The sequence below is a fragment of the Triturus cristatus genome, chromosome 9 (genome assembly GCF_964204655.1).
Source record: "Triturus cristatus chromosome 9, aTriCri1.1, whole genome shotgun sequence".
In the NCBI taxonomy this organism is placed as follows: domain Eukaryota; kingdom Metazoa; phylum Chordata; class Amphibia; order Caudata; family Salamandridae; genus Triturus; species Triturus cristatus.
This window is the reverse complement of record NC_140592.1, coordinates 934,847,174-934,873,604: the sequence shown is the minus strand read 5'-3', so window position 1 is coordinate 934,873,604 and position 26,431 is coordinate 934,847,174. Positions and strand designations below refer to the sequence as shown.

The 26,431-nt window shown below is 42.9% G+C and overlaps 1 protein-coding gene across 2 annotated transcripts in view; it reads left to right on the top strand.

Annotated features, from left to right (window-relative positions):
* The window catches only part of LOC146799097 (sodium/potassium/calcium exchanger 4-like), a 611,785-nt gene that overhangs the window by 563,395 nt on the left and 21,959 nt on the right, over positions 1–26,431 (top strand). For both annotated transcript variants that reach the window (XM_085626506.1, XM_085626505.1), the window contains exon 14: positions 13,349–13,463. In XM_085626506.1, coding sequence (XP_085482632.1) covers positions 13,349–13,463 — 115 coding nt within the window. The remainder of the gene's footprint in view (positions 1–13,348; positions 13,464–26,431) is intronic.

Below are 26,431 nucleotides of genomic sequence, written 5' to 3'. Positions count from 1 at the left end.
ACATTTCAAGATATGTCACAACAATAACTTGAACTGTCTTAAATACTTTGTGATCCCAGCAGTGCTACCTATGCCCAAAGGAGGCAATAGGGAGAGACTTCTTCGCCAGCTGGAGTCTTGCATGATTCTCGAACTTGACAGTAAGGCTCCCAATGGATTAAATAACACAGAGGTTCTCCATAACTTTCTATAAAAAATATTATGAAATGTTTTTACTTTTCCATGTGTACTTTTTCAGAAAAGCTTACCTAACGCCCTGGCAGAAATATAGAGTAAAAAATAGGGAGAAGGGAGTAAAATAGTCATAAAGACAAAATGTGTATGATATTAGCAGTATTTCCCTTCACACATTGCTATTAGACCTCAGGCAGTTACATTTATCCACATGTTAACCTCACAGCAAACATATATTTTTATAGACATATTTATTGTTATGTTAATATTTGCACTAGCACTTTAATATATGGTAGGACGGCTGTCCTACCGGATCAATTGGAAAAAGAGTTTGAACTATGAGTATAACCGATCGTATTTATGTCAGCTAATAGTGTTCAATCATGAGGATTTGATGAGACCAGGGAAGCCCAATTATTTTCTATCAGCATTTATGCAGACATTTAGTAAGAATATTCAGAGGCGCAAGTGTCCACTGAAGGTTCAAATGAAGCATTCCTGGTCTAAATGGCATTTTATATATCAGCAGATTTTGCACATATGGGTTTTTATCAGATTTTATGTATCTGATTTTAATAACTATAACAATTCATGCATTTAAGCAGAAATATCAGTTATTGTTTTTTCAAGTTTGTTTTATAAATTATTTATTAATAATGTATTAATTACTTGTAAATAGGAATATATATATATATATTTATATATCTATTTATGTATTTATTCAAACAAAATATCCATATGTTAAGAAACCGTAACTTTGAAGCTATCGGTGCCTGGAAAACAGACTGTTTTTATGGTGCATGATCCCGATTTTGTTTATGTCTATGAAATCACGTGACATTGGGGAGGTGGTAATGAAAAATATAAAAATTAAAAGTGGACTGTGTTTTCCGTATGTGATCCAGAGCACGGAGGTGCTTGAAACGCATCATAAACAGCTTTGATTAAATAAACCTATTTTGCCACGCATTCTGGAGTCCGGATCTCTCTCATCGCCGGAATGGAAGTTGGGAGATCGAATATTGAGATATATATATATATATATATATATATGTATATGCTCCACTACACCAGCCAGTTGCACTCTCGAACGGGTGCACACCAAGCGGGGGTGTTCCCGCTTCAAATATAAAGCTCACAGTTCCACTAGTTAATCGTACCCATCACGGACGACAGCACTCACGGGGGAGAGTTCAAAAAGGATTTATTACTTGAACCCTGGGCAAAGACGCGTTTCGGCACTCAGCCGTCGTCAATTTCTGCAATGAAACGCGGCGGCCATTACACATTTTTTTAAAGCACTTTCAACATTTCCGGTGTAGAGACAGAAAACAGACTGATCATAAATTAGCGACAAATCATAACGCCATCTTTGAACGTCTAAAGAAAAGGAAAATAGTGCAGTAAATATAGCAATAATTCCATGTAAAGATATGCAACCTACATTCTATATAAGAATATAAAATTTGATTTAGCCCACAGATGGGCATTCATATACTGCCTCAAAAATACCACCAGAACTAAGTAGAACACAACAACATAGGGGAGTCATACGTGAATCATGCCCACAGATGGGCTCGTATTCTATCTCCTATGACAGGGCTCGAAAATTCGCTCCACATATACATACACATATAGTACAATTAGTGTCCAATAAATACAAAAATGCAGACTTTATATAAGAATTAGAGGAAAATCAGAGGAAAAAATCCATCATAATTTAGCAATGTGAATCAATTCATCCTAGATGCACAGCAAGTTCTTCACTACTATTCAAACCCAGTGGATTCTTACTTTGTAAGTCGATGATGTAGCGTGATTCTAAACGCCTAAGTTTCTGTATCCTATCCCCACCCCTAGGGCTTTGTGGTACATGATCTAGGCAGAAGAAAAGGAGATCCTTGTTGTGACGATGCATCTTGTTATAATGTCTCGCTACTGGGTAGGATTCATCTACATTGTTTATCGCCCTCATATGTTCAAGAATCCGAATCTTAACCGGATGAATAGTGCTCCCGATATAACGGAGCCCACAAGGGCACACTAAACAATATATAGCATAAGGAGTAGTGCATGTAAGAAACTTGGTGATCTTTTTAGGTGTACTTAGACCAGGTACATCATACGTTAAAGTGCGTTTGCTTTTCTTACAGGCTTTGCACTTACCACATGGGTAAAAACCATTAAGTGTTTTAAAAGATATCCTGGTGGGTTCTACGTCATGATAGCTATGGACCAAATGGTCTCTAAGTGACCTAGCTTTCCTGAACGTAACTAAAGGATTCGTTGGTAGATCCTCTTTAATGATGTGATCAGTGAGGAGGATATGCCAGTTCTTACGCAATATCCTCTTCAATTGATTCGCATTTTCTGAAAAAGTGGTGATCAAGCGGAAAGCGCCATTTTTGGACTTATTGACAGCTTTCTCCGCAAGTAGGTCTCTTCTCGGGATCTTATTCACTCTATCTAGGGCACATCCCAGAACTGCTTCGCTATAGCCTCTCACTCTAAAGCGTTGCATGCTCAATTCTGCTGCCTTTTCGAATTCCTTATGGCTGGTGTTGTTCCTTTCCAGCCTAAGTAACTCCCCATATGGGATACTATCAACCAATTTTTTAGGGTGGCTGCTAGTAGCAAAAAGGGTGGAGTTCCCTGCGGTGCTTTTCCGATAGAGTTTAGTTTGTAGCTGTCCATCGTTTATATACACAGTGAGGTCCAAATAATTGACTTCCTTAGTGCTACCTTCACCTGAAAATTTTAGATTCACATTGTTGAAATTTAAAACCTCGATATATGATTTAGCCAAGTCAGGTGGACCATCAAATATAATGAACAAATCATCAATATAGCGATACCAAGCCTTTATCCTCAAGTTCCAAAATGCATTGGGCTCCGCCCAGGCCACCCGCTCCTCCCACCAGCCAACGAACAAGTTCGCATAGCTAGGGGCGAAGCAGGTTCCCATGCCGGTCCCCAAAATCTGTCTAAACATCTGTTTTTGAAACAAAAAAATGTTATGAGTCAGGCAAAAGTTGACAAATTCCAAAATCATCTTATTATGTTCATAAAATCTCAAATCACGAGTTTCTAAAAAGAAACGTATAGCCTCTAAACCGTCAGTATGTGCAATGCATGTATAGAGGCTCGTAATATCAAGAACCATAAGACAGTAACTAGCTTGCCATTCAATCTCATCGATGTGTGTTAAAAAATCTTTTGTATCTCTCAAATATGATTTCAATGTAACCACATGTTGAGAAATAAAAAAGTCGACATACATGGAAAGGTGTTCTGTAAGACTACCTTGGGAGGCAATAATAGGTCTCCCTGGAGGGTTCTTAATGTCTTTATGGACCTTGGGCAGGTAGTAAAAAGTAGGAATGATAGGATTTAAACATCTCAAAAACAGATGTTCCTCTAGATTCAGTTTATTCTTTTTACACCAGGAAGAAATCAACTCATGATAATCAGTGATACTCTGATTGTACATCTGTGTACTAGTTCTTTCATAGCATACAGTGTTATTTAATTGACGATATGCTTCAATTTCATACTGGGTTTTAGTCAGTAGGACTATATTCCCTCCTTTGTCTGATGGCTTACAAACCAGAGAGGTGTCCTTAGATAAATTATCCAACACCTTCTGTTGCTGCTTGGAGAAGTTCGTAGTACTCTTTTTATATTTGTTGTCATAACGTAAGCGAGTGAGGTCTTTAATCACAGCATCTGAGAATGTGTCAATCGCAATTAAATAGCACTGTATGCTATGAAAGAACTAGTACACAGATGTACAATCAGAGTATCACTGATTATCATGAGTTGATTTCTTCCTGGTATAAAAAGAATAAACTGAATCTAGAGGAACATCTGTTTTTGAGATGTTTAAATCCTATCATTCCTACTTTTTACTACCTGCCCAAGGTCCATAAAGACATTAAGAACCCTCCAGGGAGACCTATTATTGCCTCCCAAGGTAGTCTTACAGAACACCTTTCCATGTATGTCGACTTTTTTATTTCTCAACATGTGGTTACATTGAAATCATATTTGAGAGATACAAAAGATTTTTTAACACACATCGATGAGATTGAATGGCAAGCTAGTTACTGTCTTATGGTTCTTGATATTACGAGCCTCTATACATGCATTGCACATACTGACGGTTTAGAGGCTATACGTTTCTTTTTAGAAACTCGTGATTTGAGATTTTATGAACATAATAATATGATTTTGGAATTTGTCAACTTTTGCCTGACTTATAAAATTTTTTTGTTTCAAAAACAGATGTTTAGGCAGATGTTGGGGACCGCCATGGGAACCTGCTTCGCCCCCAGCTATGGGAACTTGTTCGTTGGCTGGTGGTAGGAGCGGGTGGCCTGGGCGGAGCCCAATGCATTTTGGAACTTGAGGATAAAGGCTTGGTATCGCTATATTGATGATTTGTTCATTATATTTGATGGTCCACCTGACTTGGCTAAATCATATATCGAGGTTTTAAATTGCAACAATGTGAATCTAAAATTTTCAGGTGAAGTTAGCACTAAGGAAGTCAATTATTTGGACCTCACTGTGTATGTAAACGATGGACAGCTACAACTAAACTCTATCGGAAAAGCACCACAGGGAACTTCACCCTTTTTGCTACTAGCAGCCACCCTAAAAAATTGGTTGATAGTATCCCATATGGGGAGTTACTTAGGCTGAAAAGGAACAACACCAGCCATAAGGAATTCGAAAAGGCAGCAGAATTGAGCATGCAACGCTTTAGAGTGAGAGGCTATAGCGAAGCAGTTCTGGGATGTGCCCTAGATAGAGTGAATAAGATCCAGAGAAGAGACCTACTTGCGGAGAAAACTGTCAATAAGTTCAAAAATGGCGCTTTCCGCTTGATCACCACTTTTTCAGAAAATGCGAATCAATTAAAGAGGATATTGCGTAAGAACTGGCATATCCTCTTCACTGATCACATCATTAAAGAGGATCTACCAACGAATCCTTTAGTTACGTTCAGGAAAGCTAGGTCACTTAGAGACCATTTGGTCCATAGCTATCATGACGTAGAACCCACCAGGATATCTTTTAAAACACTTAATGGTTTTTACCCATGTGGTAAGTGCAAAGCCTGTAAGAAAAGCAAACGCACTTTAACGTATGATGTACCTGGTCTAAGTACACCTAAAAAGATCACCAAGTTTCTTACATGCACTACTCCTTATGCTATATATTGTTTAGTGTGCCCTTGTGGGCTCCGTTATATCGGGAGCACTATTCATCCGGTTAAGATTCGGATTCTTGAACATATGAGGGCGATAAACAATGTAGATGAATCCTACCCAGTAGCGAGACATTATAACAAGATGCATCGTCACAACAAGGATCTCCTTTTCTTCTGCCTAGATCATGTACCACAAAGCCCTAGGGGTGGGGATAGGATACAGAAACTTAGGCGTTTAGAATCACGCTACATCATCGACTTACAAAGTAAGAATCCACTGGGTTTGAATAGTAGTGAAGAACTTGCTGTGCATCTAGGATGAATTGATTCACATTGCTAAATTATGATGGATTTTTTCCTCTGATTTTCCTCTAATTCTTATATAAAGTCTGCATTTTTGTATTTATTGGACACTAATTGTACTATATGTGTATGTATATGTGGAGCGAATTTTCGAGCCCTGTCATTGGAGATAGAATACGAGCCCATCTGTGGGCATGATTCACGTATGACTCCCCTATGTTGTTGTGTTCTACTTAGTTCTGGTGGTATTTTTGAGGCAGTATATGAATGCCCATCTGTGGGCTAAATCAAATTTTATATTCTTATATAGAATGTAGGTTGCATATCTTTACATGGAATTATTGCTATATTTACTGCACTATTTTCCTTTTCTTTAGACGTTCAAAGATGGCGTTATGATTTGTCGCTAATTTATGATCAGTCTGTTTTCTGTCTCTACACCGGAAATGGCTTATGTAAAATCTATTTGAAGTTTGGTTTTAAGGATATGAGTACAAGGTACATATAATGTTTGACTACTGACTCTACTATTAAATGTCTTTGAAGAGACGTTTTAAAGCATGGGCAAAGTGGGCTTTGGCCCAGGAGGCCCCCTGATAGATCTGGCTCTGTCCTTCACATAGTCCTGCCCTGAAGACCTTGAATGATTTTTAAGAATAGATTGTTTCAAATTTCATTTACCTGTACCACAGTGTGTGGGATTCTATTTCAGATATTTTGCTGAGAAATGTTGTGTTTCTTTTTCAGCACCAAGCAACATTCATAAAAAAGTTCCTTTAATGAGAAATGGCAGTGGGTCGCAGAGGTTATTTGTAACACTATTAGTGAGTCGCTGCTGTATCACAATATTGAAAACACACAACACTGTCCATGAATATTACTAGATGAAAACACATTTAGAATTAGGACCGGTCTGCCTGTGCACTGTCAGTGACCTGGTCTCAGAATGCATGAAAAATCTGAAATTGTATCATAAATTCAATTTTGTTCCGAACAGGGGCCCCAAATTATGCTTGGCTCAGGGCCCCCAAAATCCTTAAGATCTGTACCTGTGTCTATGGGTTGTTTCTTTGTATGGACCTACAAACCTGACATTACCTGACTTAGAAGTAGGTGCCCTAAAATAAATTTTGAGCCCCAGTTACCCAAAACAACAAAAAGAGATGAGTTGGCTGACACAACATACTCTAGGGTTTTACAAATGGGATCACTGAGGGATGTGCAGATGGACTCTGGACAAGACCAAATATTTTAGCAATGGGCATGCTGATGAATTTGTAATTCATATAAACATAAGTGTGGTATTGAGTTTGTTGTATACATAGCTATATGTCAATGCAATTATATACATGTGGGTAGCATGGTTAATGCTCTGAGGGGTAGAGTTTGTCAACATATGAGGGCATTGAAATCAGGAGCTATAAAATACCCTGTAGCAGTTCAGTCCATTGAGTGTAAGGCACAGGGGTAACATAGAAGTTTCCAATTCTTTGGTATCGATCATGTGGTCAGGGACGCTAGAGGTGGAAATAGATGATTGGATTTACGTCAGTGTGAAGACACGTGGATTATGAAATTGTGAGCACTGAGAGAATACTAAATGTGGATCATGAGCTTCATTATTTTTGGGGGGTACTGAAATATTGCTCTCACTGTAATGTGACAGGTGCGTCATTGCCTCTCCATCAATGTGATACTAGATGTATCTTTGATCGTACTGGTTTTACAATTTGGGGGGGGGGGGGGGTTTAATTTGATCCTTGCACTTTGTGACCTGCAGTGTGAGAGTTTATACTGTGGTCGTGAGATCGGATGGTCAGTCGATGAGGTGCTGAACATGTGCCATCTTTGAGCTAATTTGCTCCTATTAATACTAATTGTGATACTCCTACACCAACCATATGGTGGATACGAGATCAGATGACTGGCTGAGGAGATGCTGACAGAGTGTCAATTTTAAGATAATCTGCTCCTGTTAATATTAAGGGTGATGCTTTTATGGTTCTTCTTTGAATTGGGTAGTTCCAAATAGTATGAATTTTCAATCTGGTCAATTATATTGTAGTTCACGTTTTGTGGGATGAAACTCTTAGAGTGGTACTCAGATGTTGTATTCAATGAGGTGACGGCCGGGGGAATTATATATTTTATAATATGAATGATTTTGCTATATGCCGATAGGGACTCTGGGTTTGCTACACCCAGATGATGTGTCTTGGTCGATGACCGGAAGTATAGGGGTCTAATCCGTTTTTGATAGTTATGACTGCACTTGGGTCTTTCCGGATTATTGTCTAAAATTAAAGTAACCAATTGGACAATAGTCTGTGTGGGATATTTTTGTTCAGCATATACATAAAATGCTACTCCTCTAAAATATTGGGGAGATTTATATACGAGGTACAAATGTAGGATACATAAATTGGAGGTATAAGAAAATGACTGAGATGGTGTTAAGATTACGGCGGCCGCAATGGAAGGAGTATTGCCTGTTTTCAGTGCATCTGCTAATAAATTGGGAGAAAGATGTCGCCCGCCAAGGACGACTACATTGCGAGGTGTACTCGCACATACACGGTGCGACCTTGGGCTGAATTTTATCAGTGAGCGCGGGTGGCTAACAATTCTTGATTGTGAGGATTTACTGTCAGTGGTACCGACACTCAAAGGATGTATTTTAACATGTTTTGGATACTATTCACAGCTATCACTTGACTAACACCCAAGCTGATTTACATTCGTTCATACCGGACTTGTGACAGCTTTTTTAGTTATGAGGTTATGTTATGTTATTAGAATTTCTAATGCGCACAGCTCCTCCTAGGAGTGTCCCGGTGCGAGCATAGAGAAAACAATGCATAACCTGACTTTAAACAAAAAGATGGGTTTTTAGCAATTTTTTAAAAACAGCAGGATCCTCCACACATCGAAGTGCCAAGGGAAGTGCATTCCATGCACGGGCTGCAAGAACGGCCAAGGAAGCGATCCCTAGTCGAGGCCGCTGGAAACAAGGGACCTTCGCCAGCCTAAGGGCCGAAGAGCGCAGAATCCTCCCTAGAACATAGAAGGAGAATCGCTTCTGTAAATAGCACGGCCCTAGACCATGCAGTGCCCGATGGGCTATAGTGAGAGATTTAAACACCACTCGCGCCCTTAAATCCAGAGGGAAAATTACCAAATAGAAGAACCTCCGACTTGTCTTTGTTACATTTTAATTGGGCCTTCGCAAGCCACTTGAAGGCCGAAGATAGACACAACTGAACAGGGGCCACAGATGCCACGTTCTTATCCCAGGTAAACAAAAGCTGAGTATCGTCAGCATAGGCGATCACCTTAGCCCCCAAACCCTCCGCTAGAATAACGAGAGGGGTGAGATAGATATTGAACAAAAGGGGGCTAAGGGATGAACCCTGGGGAACCCCTGTATAGATCCGCTGAAGTGAGGAAGCAGCCGGAGGAAGCCACACCTGCTGAACCCGGCCCTCTAAGAAGGACTTAATCCAACCCCAGGCAGAGCCAACAACCCCAATCTCCGCCAGTCTGTCTAGCAGTAGGGGATGGGGGACCGTATCAAAAGCAGCCGACAGGTCGAGCAGCACTAAGGCTGCTCTTCCGCCTGCATCGAGACACTCCTGAATTGCTTCCGACACTTCCACCAAAGCTCCTTCCGTATTAAAAGAGGGGCGGAAGCCCGACTGAGCTGGATGTAAGAGCCCCTCCCTCTCCACAAACTCCGACAGCTGTCTGTTCACTATCTTCTCACACACCTTAGCAAGGCTAGGGAGGAGAGAGATGGGCCCATAGTTCCCCGGAGTCGAGGGATTAAGAGTGGCTTTCTTCAGGAGGGGAAGAATTTTAGCCTGCTTCCAAGCACTGGGAACCCTAGCATCATGCAAGGAAAGATTAACGATGCAATTACCCTCAGCATTCACCATATCTGCCACTGAAGCCAATAATCTTGCAGAGCAGGGGTCCGCCGGAGAGCCAGACATCAGACCCTTCAGGATTCTCAGTGTACAGGACAGATCAACTTGAGAAAAATTAGCCAAGAAGTGATTAGAGGAAAAAGCCTCGAGGATGGAAGCGCGGGACACCTCAGATAAAGAAGAGCATGCTTGAACACCAGGTCGTATGAAGTTCTCTTGTATCCTTTGAATTTTATCCAGAAAACATTTGGATAACGTCTCGCACCAAGCTGCCGTCGCAGGCAAATTACTACTCTGCGCTAAAGGGGCCATAAAGCTCTGTACGATGGCAAAAATCTCTTTTGAGTTATTATGGGCCTGGTCAATTCGAGTGGCAAAATACTCCCTTTTAGCTAGGGAGATTGCCCTACAATAAATTTTCTGGCCCTGCCTGAGCCTACCCTTAGCCACCAGACAGAAATTACTGAGGCGCCAAAAACGCTCCAATTTCTTACAGTCCTGCTTCAGACGTGTCAGCTCCGCTGTAAACCAAGGTTTGGAGGGAGACTCCCTAGAACGCCTCCTAGAAGTGGGAATGGCGATGGCAGCCATGGAGCCCCGCAACCAATTAGAAAAGGCTGCAAGGCTCCCATCCAGGTCCTGCGACAGGGACGGCCTGCTGTCCTCCAATACCATAGCAAATTTGGCAGCATCAATTTTCTTAAAGGGGGGTTTATGACAAACTACAGATCTAGAGCTCGGAGAGGCTACTTCCCATGAAAAGAAAGTTATATAGTGATCCGACCAAGAGACAGGAAGTGGGTCATTAGCTTTAATATGAAAGTTAGCAAAAATAGGATCAAGAGTGTGGCCCCCCTGATGGGTCGCCTGGGTGACCCATTGAGAGAGCTGCGGTAATTGAACGATATCAAGGAACTCTATCGTGTCCCTAGAATCCTTTTTGTCCAAATGGATATTAAAATCTCCAAGAATCAGATAGTGGGAGAAACGTAGCGCCCGTGCAGATACAGCCTCATCACAGGCCTGAAGAAAAGATTTTACCACGCCAGGTGGGAGATAAATCAAAGAACCACCCAACGTAAAGTGAGCTGAGAAACAAATACTAAAATCCAGGACTTCACAGCCACCCCAAATACTAAGCTCACACTTATAGAGCTCCCACTTCTCTTTAAAAATAACAGCCACCCCACCACCTCTCCCCGTAGTCCGATCTAATCTGCAAATTTTGAACCCCCCCGGAATAGCCAATGAAACTATAGGATCAGAGGAGCTATCCAACCAAGTCTCTGTAATGAATAGAAGATCCAGAGAGTTGTCGTTCAGTACCTCAAACACATCCAAGTGATGCTTCTTCAGGGAGCGAACGTTTAGCAGCGCTGCTGAAATAGTAGGAACCCTCATGGACCTACTTGAGGCGTTTGGCTCAAGACATAGATGAAACCCACAAACCAGGCAAACAAAATCTTGCGTCCCACTTAGGTTAGGAGAGATCTGGTGGTCACAACACAACCCCCTTAAGCGTTGAAGCGACTCACTCGAAAAGCACCGGCGAGGAGACCCACCAGAAACCTGCAGAGCAGCATGACTGTCCCCGGCCGCCGACGAGACGCTGACGAGCGCAGCGTGCATTTAAATAGCACCGGTGGCCAGAAGACTAGAGAGCGCCCAAGCAAAACAAAATGGCGCCTCTCTCTGGCACACCGGAAGTGAGGAACCCTCGAAAACTGAGTTACGAGAGACTCGGAATGTCCCAGATTCTTAATAGCCAACAGAAGGTGTGCAAATATGCGCGATTAAAAAAGATTTAAAAAAGCATCACACACAGTTAATCACAATAACAACAGAGAAGAGCAGGGTTCTAAATGAAGTGCAGGTAAAAATTTGTCAGCCCCTAAGCACCTGCGAGGTATGAGCCAAGTGGTGGAGAGGGGGTGATCTGTAAATTTTTTGTTTTTGGATTTCCGACGTGTAACGAGAATAAGCTATTCTATACACATTGGTTGGTTTATAAATTGGGATCTATTGACTGGTTTGCACTGAATTAATTGGCACGTGATAGAAGGAACAATGCATGTAATTTTTAAAGGTGTTATGTGTTTTCTTGCATGTATGGCCTGATTGTACTTGCAGTTAGTTATGGTGGAGGCCTACATGTGACCAACACCTGGCATGGTTTGCTCTTGTATATACTTTATAGTGTGAGCCGTATCTATAGTGGCCTTTAAACTATGCTCATAAACTGTACATTGATTATGTGTGTAATTTGTCTATGCATGGGTTTCCACAAAATATCACACATTGGGTCTAATGTGGACATATATATCATGTCACAGGGTGATAGGTTTCATGTTGAGGACATCTATTTTACTTATGTAAAATGGAGGCTTTGTTTTAGCCCTAATGAAGTTGTGGGACAAGACACCCGATCAACAAAACATGTGTTGGCTGTGGAGCAATAAACACTGGACACATGACATCACTTAATTTTGAAATTTGTGAAGAAATTTTCATTGGACTCCGTGCAAATTGCGTGTGCTTAAGGACTTTCTGTTGTTCTATCATAAACCTTAGGCTGTATTGAGCGAGTGGGGTGAACACCTTTCCTTTGAACACTGCACTATAGACTTATGCTAATGCTGAAACAGTGTGAGACACAAAAGTGGGCGTCAAAATTTCCCTATCACCCTCTGTGTGAAGTATTTAATCAGAAACTTATTTTGATAAATGTTTTCAAATGCTCATGAACGCCTATGTTCTAAAGTCACCGTTCTTCAAGAGAGAAGTTGATGGACGTCTATTAGGGGTAGCCAGGGACACAGCTGCCACCAGTGGTTTGGAGGCTAACATTGCCCTTGCTACTCCCGGTCGTAAATAAGGCTATTTTATGACTTGTTACAATGCTTCAATGCTGGCCTTGTTTTTTAAAAAAAATCATTGTTTTCAGGCATGTTAGTTTAATCTGATGAACTAAGGTGAGCCATAACTACACTTCATAGGATGTATTAGGTTCTTAAATTCAAGTCCATAGCAGGTGCACTGCGTTCTTTGTGTTGTGGAATCATCTAATAACCTTTGCTGAGAAGGAAGCTGAAGGAAAAGAAAGTAAAGAGGGTTTCTGGGACTCTCTTTATCTTGTGCAATTTCTTCTCCTTTTCTTCCAATCCACAGCAAATTGAGAAGGGGTGAAGGTATGGTGAGATGGTATCCAGGGGGTGTGGGAGCTTCTCAGAGTGGGGTACAGCTACTCGCCACACCAACCATATGCATGAACTCACAAAACCTCCACTAATGATCACACCTAACTCCTTTTAATTTAAAGTACCTCAAAAATTGAGAAAATACATGAAATGTTTTTCTCAAGAACACAAGAATAATCCCAATAACAAACAATAGCCAATACCCATTGGATTAGCCACTAACCTTGGGTTCCAGAGTAGCGTCCTGCTTACCACAAAGTAATTCAACTGCTCATCAGGGGTAGTAAATGCTATATAAATACACTTACAATAGAGTACAATGGACTAGGTTAGCAATTCAATTTTCTGATGTCTTAGGGATCAGGTGGTGCATGAGATCACTTCTGAATCCCCGGACTTTATCACACTCTCCACAGAAGGGTGGGCATAAGTCAGTGGCATGGCAGTTCCTGGCTACCTACAAACCCTCTGGCCATGAACCACAGTGCATGTTCAGTTAACCATTGATTACTCTGTATCTTTTTTCGCTGCAGGTAACTGTTATTGGATACACTCTGGGCATTCCTGATGTCATTATGGGCATTACTTTCCTAGCCGCCGGAACCAGTGTACCAGACTGCATGGCCAGCCTGATTGTGGCAAGACAAGGTGAGTGAGTAAGGAGGTGTTTTTTTCATAGACATCATTTTAGGGTTGCCAGAAGTCGCAGCTGTGACCCTGCGCTTGCCCCTTGCTACCCCTGGCACTACCTTTGCCACCCCAGGAGTCAGAGGTGGCAAAATCAATACCAGGAATAATATTATATTACTATTAGTGTAATAAAACATTGAGTACAATTAGCTTGAATATGACCTTCCCTGGCAGCTGAGGTAGGTAAAATCATGCTTTTAAATGCATATTGTGTGCATGCTTGCATGTAAGAGTGTGTTTACATGAAACAGTGTGTATAAGTGTGAATGTGTGTATAAGTAGAGCGGGACTCTGGCCTCCCTTGTTTACGATGACTTCTCTTCCACCGACTCGGCACAGTGCCTCTCAGCCGCCCGCCCTACCACCCGGGCCGGCACTGCGGAGTAGTCCATCAATCGTCCCTCTGAATGGGACGCAGGCCTCCCTTGAGTTGGCGACATCACTTCCTCCAAGCCACCTCATTGCCTCCATCTCATTGAGCCATCACTTCGGCTTCTCCCGCCTGTCTTCTGACCCCGCCGCCCCCCTCCATGACATGGCCGCAGAAGCTCTCCAGGCGACAAGGATGATCTACCGCCCTCGTTTCTGCCCTGACTCCTGGCCCCTCTCCCAACTCCCACAAGCCTGTTATTAGTGATATTAAATTTTTCACCGCCCGGACCCCCCACGAGTCACCCTCTTGTTTTCTGGGTCTGTGCCTTTGTGTTGCATCTCACTGCGCGCATTGCCTGGGGTCTGGCTCTTTTGTTCTATTTTCTCCTTTTCTCTCTGCCTCTATGTTGGGAGATCTCTGAGCCCTCCTGCAATGTGGGCCTGCTGACTCTGAGACAGGCAGATCTCCCAGGGGGAAGTGACCGCACCGGCCTGACTGTATAACTTTGTCTGTGGATTCATTGGTGCGTGGGGCTCCTGCTCAACTTCTGAGGATTGCATCGGGGGCACCCATTTTGTTTGGTTAGCTTTGTTGATGCTCTCTGGCATCCATTTTGTGTCCTCTGGGCTCGAAGTTGGATGCCCCCTCCATTCTCTATGCTCGGCTGGGCATAGAAATAGAAAGGGGCTGGCCTATCATTCTTCGTTTGGTGGCCATCTTTGAATGGGCATGTGGTCATTATTTCTCACTCCTGGGCAGGCTGTTGAATGGGATAAGGACTGGCTACACCCCCTGCTTATGGGGTCCATATTGGAGTGGGCCTGTGGACATTATCTCTTCACACCAGGGCAGGCATAGAAAAGAGAAAAGAGCTGTTACACCCCCTGCTTTTGGGTTCCATCTTGGAGTGGGCTTGATGACTTTACCACTACACACCTAGGCAGGGCATAGATAGAGAAAAAGGACTGTTACACCCCCTGCTTTTGGGGGCCATCTTGCTGGCCATCTTGGAGTGTGGGCAGATTGGTTAATATCCCCCACACCTGGGTCATGAAGACATTATCCCACAATCCTGTGCCTGGAATTTCTCACTTTAACAGCTTTCTCCCTCCACTGATAAGGCATTAGCATCGGGTAATAGTCACACTACCACAATGGAGCTAAGCCCCGTTCCCTCAGGGTACAACACTTTCATCATCAACTACCCACCCAACCTGTTGATAAACGCCATCAAGAAACACAAGCATCACCTACTCAGGCCCAGGCCTGAAACGTTAATCTCTGATGTCTACTATTGTACTAACAAGGGTACTAGAGTCAGTTATCTTATTTTCTACACCAGGAAAAGAGCATGCTGGCAAAAATTCTTCTATTCCATGTTCCGAATAGCAGGTACCAGGAAAACACCCCACGGTCTCAAGCTCACAACAGCACCCTCATCCACACTCAATGCCAATACCACCATCACCCTATATAACAATGGTATCATCCCCACTCATTCCGGTTTTGGACTGCACCTAACCCTCAGCTCATTGATCACACCCCCCTTGCTAATGCTCCAACCTCACTATTAAAAGGCCATGGAACTCCGCTAGTCCCAAATGATCAACTTCCTCCCCAGGAACCATTCACCACCTCTGCGGACCCTACAGTCCTACACCAAGACCCCTCTTCCTCACTCGTTTTCCCTACACCCCCTCCAGTCCAACACCCTGACTTGGCAGCGCACCTAGATGCCACATCTCTCCAGTTGCATCTTCTCACCTCTGAGCTACATGACCTGAAAGGCCTCTCTAATGATTTTTTCCCCATAATAAGCTCTCTTCTCACATCTACGAATTTGCCCAGTGCTTCCACAAGTGATAGTGATCGCAGGGATCAACCTTTAGCTCCCACCATCCTGAAATCCATTCCTCTACCTGATGATCCCTCCCGGCCCAGAAGATGTGTGACCCTCCCGCCGTCCATTGGTCAGCCTTTCACCCCCTCCATCCTGAAATCCATTCCCCTACCTAACGATCCCTCCCGGCCCAGAAGATGTGGATACAATCCATCCATTCAAACCCGTACAGAGACCCACCTTGCAATGTTAGAGGCAGTAACATTGACAACCTCACTCATGTGACTGTTACCCAGACGCCTTCCTCCCCTAATCCGTTACGACTTAAATGTGTATTACTTCATTGCAGATCAGCAAGTAAACATGCCTCCGCTATCTTCAACCGCATCCAACACAACGACTTAGACATTATCATCCTCACTGAAACTTGGCTAAACCCCTCTTCCACTCCTATCTTAGACCTCCTAGTTCCTCCAACTCACGACATAACTAGGCTAGACAAAGTTGAGTGGTGGCCTAGCTTGTATTCACAGAAACACACTCTCGATCTCTCAATTAGAGTCCTCTACGCCTTCCTCCTGTGAATTCCTTTGTCTCAGCATCCCAAGTAAGAACCTACTGGTCTGTAAACTGCACTCCTTCTACCACCTTCCGGGAGACATGCTCCCCTTCATCAAGCAACTAATGGAAATCATCTCTGCCAACGTTGATTCAACCATGGCCCAAATCTTTCTTGGTGATTTCAACCTTCAGTGGTCTAACCCCAATGACCTCGATATATCCTGCCTTAAGTCATTCTTAAATGATCAAGATCTGACTCAGGACTGTGGCCAACCAACTCATATTAAAGTAGAAACTTTAGACCTCATTATCTCTAATGAACAGACCATCACCTTGGATTCCGTTAACCCGTGTGACTGGTACGACCACCACTGCATCCTCTTTTATATCAACAGGTAGATGTCGACGAGGATGGCTCAACCAACGAAATTAAAAATATGGAAAAGGGACCTCAGATCAATAAACTCCGATGAAATAGCGGCCCACTGTAAAATGGCCCTCTCCTCCCAAGCCGACTTGATTGAGGTGCAGTCACTCACGACTCCTACAATTCCACCATCTCCAACATCATGGATGACATTGCTCCAATCCAGCAAAAAAATGCCTCAATAAAAATATCCGAACCCTGGTATTATGACAACTTACACACGGAACGCCGCAACCTTAGAGCACTCGAACGTTCCTGGCAATCCAATCCCTCTTCGGACCAACTAAAACTCCTTGGAGAGGCTAGGAGCCTCTACAACAAACAAATTAAGAGCACTAAGGCTGACTACTTCAGACACCAACTGGATCAAGCTGCAAACCGCCCCAAGAAACTCTTCGAATTGGTCAAACAGCAATCAGTAGTAGGTCCTAACTGTTCTGACCCTGGTGGCATCCCTCCCTCGGGCGACAAACTTGCTGCTTTCTTCACGGAGAAAGCAAGACTCATCTCCATTGACCTCACCTATAAGAAGGCTCTATGGTCTTCCTCCAGGGACATATCACCCCATGACCTCTTAGGAAAGCAGAGATTTACCAGCCTGATCACCAAGAACAATGCGTCATGGTGCACCTTTACCCCACTTAGTGAAAAAGACAGCAACAAGATTCTTCAGAATATCAACCCATCCAACCACTTCAGTGACCCGTTACCCCCGGCCATCTTCAAAGAAATCAAGAATGTACTCATCCCCACCTGGACAAGTATTGTAAATGCTTCGCTTTCACAGGGCATGATCCCAAAATGCCTAAAAGCAGCTCAGGTATCACCTATACTAAAAAAAACGAATGCAGACAAAACGGATCTCAATAACTTCCGTCCTATCTCCAACATCCCCACCCTAGCGAAACTCATAGAAAAATGCTATCAATCCCAACTCTGTGCTCACATAGGGAATTTCCAACTCCTTGACCTGCATCAATCAGGCTTTCGGAAGGTACACAGCACCGAGTCGGCGCTCACTCACGTTATGGATGACTTGTTAAAAATGCTTGACCAAAAGGAATGCTGCCTCTTGATCCTCCTTGACCTTTCCTCCACATTCGACACGGTTAATCATGACAACCTCCTCGCCATTCTGAAAAATAGGATGGGTTTTTCTGGTCAGGTGCTACAATGGTTCTCGTCCTTCCTCCACCACAGATCTCAAAGGGTAAAGGCAAACCATTCTCTCTCCCAGCCCTCTCCAGTTCTCATGGGGGTTCCCCAAGGATCCGCCCTATCTCCGATCCTCTTCAACCTGTTCTTGGAACCATTAGCTAAATCTTTAAACTCCACAAACACTCTCTTCCATATGCATGCGGACGATACGCAACTCTATTTGAAAATATCTTCCCCGGAAAACATAATCTCACTCAAATCGACCCTAATGTCTACTCAAAACTGGTTAACTGAGAACCATCTCCAGCTCAACACCTCCAAAACGGAATTCCTGGTCATCTCCCCTCCGAACCACACTCCCAAGCTTGACCTCTGGTTGAATCACCTCACTGCCTTCAACAGCACTCCTCTCATCATAGACTCAGCCAAATCGCTCGGAGTCACCTTGGATAAACACCTGAATATGAAAAATCGCATCAGTAAGGTGTGCAAGGGAGCAAACCACTTGGTGAGGACATGTAGAAATATCAAACCTTTCCTTACGCAAAACGATTTCAAGCAGGTGGTGCAAGCGCTTGTCCTGCCGAGGCTTGACTACGGCAGTGCGACCCTCTGTGGCCTTCCCAAATACTCCCTGGCTCCATTAAGAGCATCACTGAATACAGCGGCTAGACTGGTTACAGGCTCCAAGCGAAATTAGCACATATCCCCAGTCCTAAAATCTCTCAAATGATTGCCTTATGAAGCATGTATTCAGTTAAAGATCGCTGTTCTGGCGCACAAAGCCCTTCACATCAATACTCTCAGGTACCTTGTGCAAAAACTTTAGCTTTCTTGTGGTGTAAGAGCTTCAAGAAGCGCCAATACTTTCCTCTTGAAACCACTCATCCTTAGGAAAAAGAGAACTTGTCACAGAGCCTTCTCCGGCGCTGCCCCAAAGATATGGAACTCTCTTCCACCGGAAGTACGCCAAATCTCTTCAACGACGATGTTCAAATTGGAAGCCAAAAAATTCTTCATGAATACATTCTTACCCTAATTGGGCTAGGCTCACCTGCTCGAAGACATTATTCCTACTTCCATTGTACTATCATTTGTTATTGCTCTTTTTTTCGTTTTTTTGTGCAACTGTCCCAGAATCTGGGATCATTCCTGTTTTTTACTCCTACTTGATGTCGATTTTGCATTTATGTCCTTCCTCCCATCCTATTGTAAAGCGCTCTGATATCCCTCTGGATCTTGTTTGCGCTATGTAAAACTTTATAAATAAATAAAATAAAAAATAATTATGTGTGTGAGTGAAAGTGAATATCAAAAGGCATCTGATGTCACTTCCGCTACCCCAGGCATTTTGGTGAATTTGTGTACATTTTGTATTCTGGAGCGCTCTCTATAGACTGACCCCACTCTTCATGAGTGAGAGTAACACCTGTGGTTTGGTATTTATAATAAGGGCAAGATAAACTCACTGGACCCTGCTGTCCTTCAAGTACATGTTCCTCACATTGCTTGAGTATGCTTCAAACATGAGGCTGGTTAGGGGGGATTGTAAACTTAATGCACATTCTATCCTTGCCAAAATGTCTGTCAAATGTATGTGGCCGGTTTTGAGGGAAATGGTCCTAGGGTCATGGCTCCAACACAAATGTATGATGTTACAACGCAAACATTTACACAAACGCAGTTTTTACAGTGCAACAACCATTACAACGCATAATTTTACAACGCATGCCGTCACAATGCATTTTTAGAAGCTCCATTTACAACGCATTCCATTACAACGCATACCATTACAATGCATATTACTTTTAGGGCAACAGTAGGGTAAGTGTTGGATAGTGTAGGGGTAAAATGTATTATTCATACTCCATTGAGTGCAACAGTAGGGTAAGTGTTGGATAGTGTAGGGGTAAAAATGACTCTTCCCTCTCCAGTGAGTGCAACAGTAGGGTAAGTGTTGGATAGTGTAGGGTTAAAAATTACTATTCCCCATTACTTACTTTATAATACGTTGTAATGGCATGCGTTATAGTGACATGCGTTGCAATGACATGGGTTGTAGTGACATGCTTTGGTATGGCTGCGTTGTAATGGCATGCGATGTAAAGAATGTTGCGTTGTAATGACTGCATTGTAAAGGTAGTGCGTTGTAATGACTGTGTTGTAAAGGTTGTTTCCCCTCCAACACGTGTGCACATCTGATCTTTAAGTCGGTACTTGTTAGACTTAGAATGCTCAAGTATGCTACTGTGGTGGATCCTCTTGCTTAAAAACGTACCAGTCCAATATGGCCGCCTCTTTTTGGCAAGCATGACTTCTACTGTAATACACATTTGCTACTAAGCTGATCTGTAATGCCGAGTCCAAGTTACACCGATTTCATAACCTTATTCCAATTTATAGTCTACTTTTTACTACTGATAAATAAGTATTGCATTTTAAACTTTGATTGGTGGTTCCAGGAAGTGTGTTGATTTATGTGGTACACTACACCCACAGGTTCTCCGAATGTACATATAGACAGCTAAAGATTTAATCCAGGAGAGATCAGTCATGAATAGACAAGGTCATGCATAGATAGTGGCTTCCAATGGGAGATGGATGCACATCCTAATGCTATATAGAAGATATGAGGTTAATAATTATGAGCATCTAATAATGGAACCGATGGAGTAGATTTACAAACATTTTCCGCTGGATTAGCATCACAAAAGTGACGAAAACCAGCACAAAATGTTTTTTTCTTATTCTACTTTCCAGTGCAAAAGTACCCTGAAAGTAACGCAAAGCAGCACAAAGTTACTTAGCGCCAAGGGAGGTGTTACATGGGTGGTACATGGGCATTCCCGTGCAACCACCCATGTCATTTGATGCAAAACCCTATCTTCAAACAATAGTAGGGTTTAGCGCCTAAAGTTAATGCCATTTGTAAGGTGGTGTTAAGAATAGAAACGTTTTTATTTCTCCTTTCTTTGCCGACTTTGCATATGTGCTGCACACACACAAAGTAGGAAAAGTTTTAAAGTGTGCCTAGGCATAGTGTTTTGTACAGGAAGGGCACACTTCCAGTACAAAACCTATGGTAGACTCAGGCACACACCCTTGTACTATGGCGCAAAGGTGTAAGCCTGGGGCGCAGCAGCTATAATCTGCGCCAACGCTAGGGAGAGGGGAGGAGAGAGTCATATCTCTATAGATATGGTGCTTTCCTGCTTCCTCCCTGTCACGCAATGCAGAGCAGCATTTTTGGCTTCTGCTCTGCATTCTGTGACTGTTTTAAAAATCTGGGTCAGGGTTTTATCAGAAGAATGCTTGGAACTAATTGTCTATGTAGTGGACATAAAAATAGAAGTAACCTTTAAAGGTCTTTTGATGCCTTCAACTTTGCCTTGAGAAGCAGTACGTAGGCTGTCTATGCCTCTCAAGTACTGTTAAAGGACTTTCAGTCTCTGATTGTTTACAAGATAATTACGACCCTACTGTCATTTTAAGCAATATGGAGCTGCTGTATTTTTATTGGATCCATCATTTGATGTGCCTGTATTCAACCACCACTTACGAAGAGGTTGCATGGATAGGCATGTAATCACACTAAAGAGGGGGGACAAGGAGCAAATGTGGGAAAGGTCCTGTACCGACGCTCCAACAAGTTCAACATAAACACAGTTTGGTATCAGTTCCTAAGAGGACAAAGAGGGTAACAGTCCAAGTGGGATCTGCTGCATAGGAAAGAAAGGTCTCAAAAGTAAGGTTCTAGAGTGTTCGTGAGTTGAAGTCCAGGTACTCCTAGGCGGGTGCAGGAAGTGCCCTCACACACCCTTGCGGGTGCAAAGCATCATCATAGGGCAAAGCTCCTCGTGTGGGTGGCGCTGCAGTCCCTCACGGGCCCTCAAAGAGGGCGCTCTGTCGGAGATCTTTTTAGGAGTAGCCGCAGTTGTGCATGCGGGTGTGTGGGGGTGATGTGGGAGGTGGTGAAGCTAAAAAGACCCTTTGGTACCCCAATAGTTTTATTTGTGAGTCCTTGAGGTCTAGTTAAAATGAATCAGGGAATGATGCGTAAATAACGCTCGAATGAGTAGGGGAAAAAAAGGTGTTTTCTTGTTATCCCGCAGCTCTCAACCCGTGTGTGAGTGTTTAAGGTGAGAGAGAAGGTGAATGGTGGGTGGTCGACATGTTTCGCTCTGCCCGTGGTCCCTAATGGATCCCTTAGCGCTTCGTCAGGACCTTCATAAAAAGAAAGAAGGACAAAGAGGGACTCAGGGAGGGAAACACCATATAATCCCTAATGATAACTTTGATAATGAGGCAAGTCTTATTCGTGTCCCATGCGTAGAACCCTCACTGGTATAGAGAAGGGCTGCACCGGAAAGGACCGTCTGGAGAGGGAGCCCCAGGTGTACCCCGAGTGTTCCGAGCTGGAAGCCTAGTCTTCCTCCAGGGTCGCCGGTGACCCTGGAGGAAGACTAGCTTCATTATCAAAGTTATCATTAGGGATTATAGGGTGTTTCCCTCCCTGAGTCCCTCTTTGTCCTTCTTTCTTTTTATGAAGGTCCTGACGAAGCGCTAAGGGATCCATTAGGGACCACGGGCAGCGCGAAACATGGTGACCATCCACCATTCACCTTCTCTCTCACCTTAAACACTCACACACGGGTTGAGAGCAGCAGGATAACAAGAAAACACCTTTTTTTCCCCTACTCATTCAAGCGTTATTTACGCATCATTCCCCGATTCATTTTAACTAGACCTCGAGGACTCACAAATAAAACTATTGGGGTACCAAAGGGTCTTTTTAGCTTCACCACCTCCCACATAACCCCCACACACCCGCATGCACAACTGCGGCTACTCCTAAAAAGATCTTCGACAGAGCGCCCTCCTTGAGGGCACGTGAGGGACTGCAGCGCCACCCCCACGAGGAGCTTTGCCCTATGATGATGCTCAACTCACGAACACTCTAGAACCTTACTTTTAAGACCTTTCTTTCCTATGCAGCAGATCCCACTTGGACTGCTACCCTCTTTGCCCTCTTAGGAACTGATACCAAACTGTGTTTATGCATGGATAGGCAGACAAACTTTATGGATGATGCTCTGGAAGTTGGAGGCCTCCAATGTCTTCAATGCATTGGTCCTAAGCTTTCTGGCCCTCAGTTGTGTGAGGTGGTGCAGAATTGAGCAGAGGAAAAGAAGATCGTTCAACCATTCAAGCAGGAAAGAAGTTATTTGTGCAGAGGTGCTCATTTCAGTATAAGTAGAAGAGCTACATTCATAGCAATGCTGGAGGCATGGAGGGGGTTGTGCTTTCAAACAAGACCAGTAGTCCAAGTCCTGGTAGGGGGTAGACTATAGCTATAGCGGCAGTTTCTGACAATGCATATCACTGTTTGGTGCAGCACTTAGAATGATGCAACCATGCACCAAACTGTTTTCTTTTTTGTTATCTAAAAGATAATCATAAAACAGGATTTTATTTTGAGAATAAAAATGTTCACCTCACATAGGCGTCATATCCCATGGTGGGGGGCATTATTTGGTTTTTACTGTCCCTCACCACCAGGGTTTGCCTGGCGGCGAAGGATAGTGAAAAAATGGCTGCATGCCCGCCTATCCTGATTGGGTGGGAGGATATGTAGCCATTTCTCTGGAGAGGTTTTGCTGTGGCGGTGACAGAGAGTCACGGCTATAGCCAAACCAAATGTTCACTCACTTTTAAAAAGGTCGGGCAGTCCTTCATGTTGGCGGTATGTATATACTCTGCCACCGTTGCGACAGAGTATACTTAACACCAACATTTAAATCGGGCTGTTTGTCTCGTCTACTAGTCCTTTTTACGGAAAAAACAGAGATTTCCAAGTTGATTTAAAAGACCTAGGGGCATATGTATCAACATCACCATTTGCGATTCTCAAATAGCGATTTTTAAAGAATCGCTATTTGAGAATTGCAAAACGGGATGTATTTAAAAAATCGCAAACTTTTTGCGATTTCTTAAAATTCCTTAATTGCGATTAGCAAATTGCGAAATCGCAATTAAGGAATACCTGCCCATTCATTTCTATGGGCCAGGAGACCCATAGGAATGAATGGGAAGTAATTCTCAAATAGCGAATTCGCAATTTGCTAATCGCTATTTGAGAATAATTTCAAAGGTGCAAGGGTGTCATGATGACACCCTGATGCACCCCTGAAATGAGCATGTGTGTGCATATGGCGCACATACATGCCCTAAGGGTATGTATGAGCGTCACGTGGCACTTTGCAAAATTAAAAATAGTGCATTTTGAAAGGAAATCGCAAATTACCACCAACTGGAAGTTGGTGGTAATTTGCGATTTCTTAAGGATAATTCGCACAACTTGGGTGCTTTTTACATTTCATTTAAGAAATCGCAATTTGCGATTTCTTAAATGCTTACGCAAAATTAAGAAATCGCTAAATTAGCAATTCCTTAATTTTGCGATGGGATTTTGCCTAATACATCCCGTTTTGCGAATTTTTAATCGCAAACGCTGTATTTTGCGAATCGCAGCGTTTGCGATTAAAAATTTGCTTGATACATATGCCCCCTACTCTCCTGATGGAGGGCTTCAGAAGTGAAGCTCTCCTTCGAGTAATTTCATCTCAAGTGGAGAAAGAAGCAATTGTTCTCGTACACTAGGACATCTACTCTATTTTGTTTCTTGTCCCTAAGCAAAATGGCAAGCTCTGTGCTGTATTGGGTCTAATGTTTCTCAACAGATTTTTCATCTACAGATCTTTCAGAATGATAACACTACAGCCGGTTATTCCTTTGGTATCAGAGGGCAGCTTATTGGCAACGTTAGATTTACAAGATGCCTACTTTCACATCCCAATTCGCCTGAAAAGTCAACGTCACCTTTGGTTTGCTGTAGGGGATCATCCCTACCAGTTCAAAACTTTCCATTCATCCTCTTGTCATCTACAAGTATCTCTGAGAGTCCTTACAAAGGTACTAACTCTGGTAATTGCACCCTTGCAGTTTGAAGGGACTCATATATTCCTATATCCTAATTACTGGTTCATTTATGTTTCTGTTGAAGGCAGAGGAGAATGGGAATAAGGCTTGGAAGAGCTTAGAAGATCGGGCTTTACCCTAAAGAATCAGAAATCTCAAATGGTCTTGGTTCAATAGAGACTTGTGATTGGGGCAATCTTTCACACAAAAGCAGGTCACATCCACCTTCTAGAAGCAAGGATAACTTTGTTATGTACCTGCCTTTAATTTTCTGTCCATAAAGACTGCACCTGCTAAGGCTTGGCTGAAGGTTCAGGGCCATATGGCAGCAACTGCACCTGTACTGCCAAGGGCTTCCCTTCATTTGAATCCCCTCATTACTCACCTATCAGCTCACTGGTACCCAGAGAATCAGGATTACGAGAAGTGAATTCCTATCTCGCTATAATTTGTTCACCACCTGCAGTTGTCAGGACTCAAAGATTACAGATAGGTTTAATTGCGCATCGAAGACTCAAATTTTGTACACCCCGAGCTATGGAAGGTACATGGGTGGAGCTGACTCGGAAATGGCGCCGGAAAAGGCCACCAGAACCGAGTAGCTGTTAGCGTTCTAGTGTTTAGCAGAGAATGCCCTGGAATCCTAGGTGAGGCTCGCGCTGCTTAGGAACTGCGCACTTCACCAAGAATTCTAGAGAGTCAGGAGCGCACTTCAGAGCGCGCTAACAAAAAGAGTTTTAGTGTTGGTTTGAAGGCTTTTCATAATCAAGACTGAAGGGCATTCGGAAGACTGTAGATACGAGTTAGTAAGCCGAGTTCAATGAAGTTGAGAGATGTTTGAGGAGAACAGCAAGTCTCAGTTTTGTGAAGATTTCGTACCGAGTCGTCAGGGAGAGGAAGCAGCGTCTATAGGAGCATCTGAAGAAAGAAAAAGAAAACGAAGCTAAGTTAACAAGTGTATATTTGTCACGTCAGAGAACTGAAGTAAATTACTGATAGCTATAGAGTTATAGAACTTACTGTGAGGAAAGTGGCTTTTCAGTATTTCCGCACAGAGGTCACGAGTTGTAACGGCAAGTCCTGAAAAAACGAAGAGAGAATTGCATTACATGTTAGAACGCTTGAGCAACTACAAATAATTAGAATAAGATAAAACAATACTTACCACGGAAATAAGTCGTCGGACAGTAGCTTAAGAACAGAGAGTAAAATACCACCACGAAAAGAATAAGAAGAGAAAACACTAAATACACAGATGAATAATTACAAATAGGAAAAGACCTCAAACTCAGTAAGTAGAATACCAAATTAAAATAAATAATACCAAGTTAAAAGAGAGCAAAAGTTCTTAACAGATAAATGTAAATATATTGGAGCTGTGCAAAAAGAAAAAGAAACTGTGAACTAAGGCAGATACCAAGGAAGATAAAACATAGAAGAGTGTAAAAGAAAAATAGGAAAGTAAGTAAGAAGCACAGGGAGAAAGATTCACATGAGGCAGATAAACTTTAGGTTTTAGCTGTTTCCTTTTTAATTGCAGACGAAGAATATAGTTAAGGAATTAAAAGGCACACACAGAAAAGAAATAA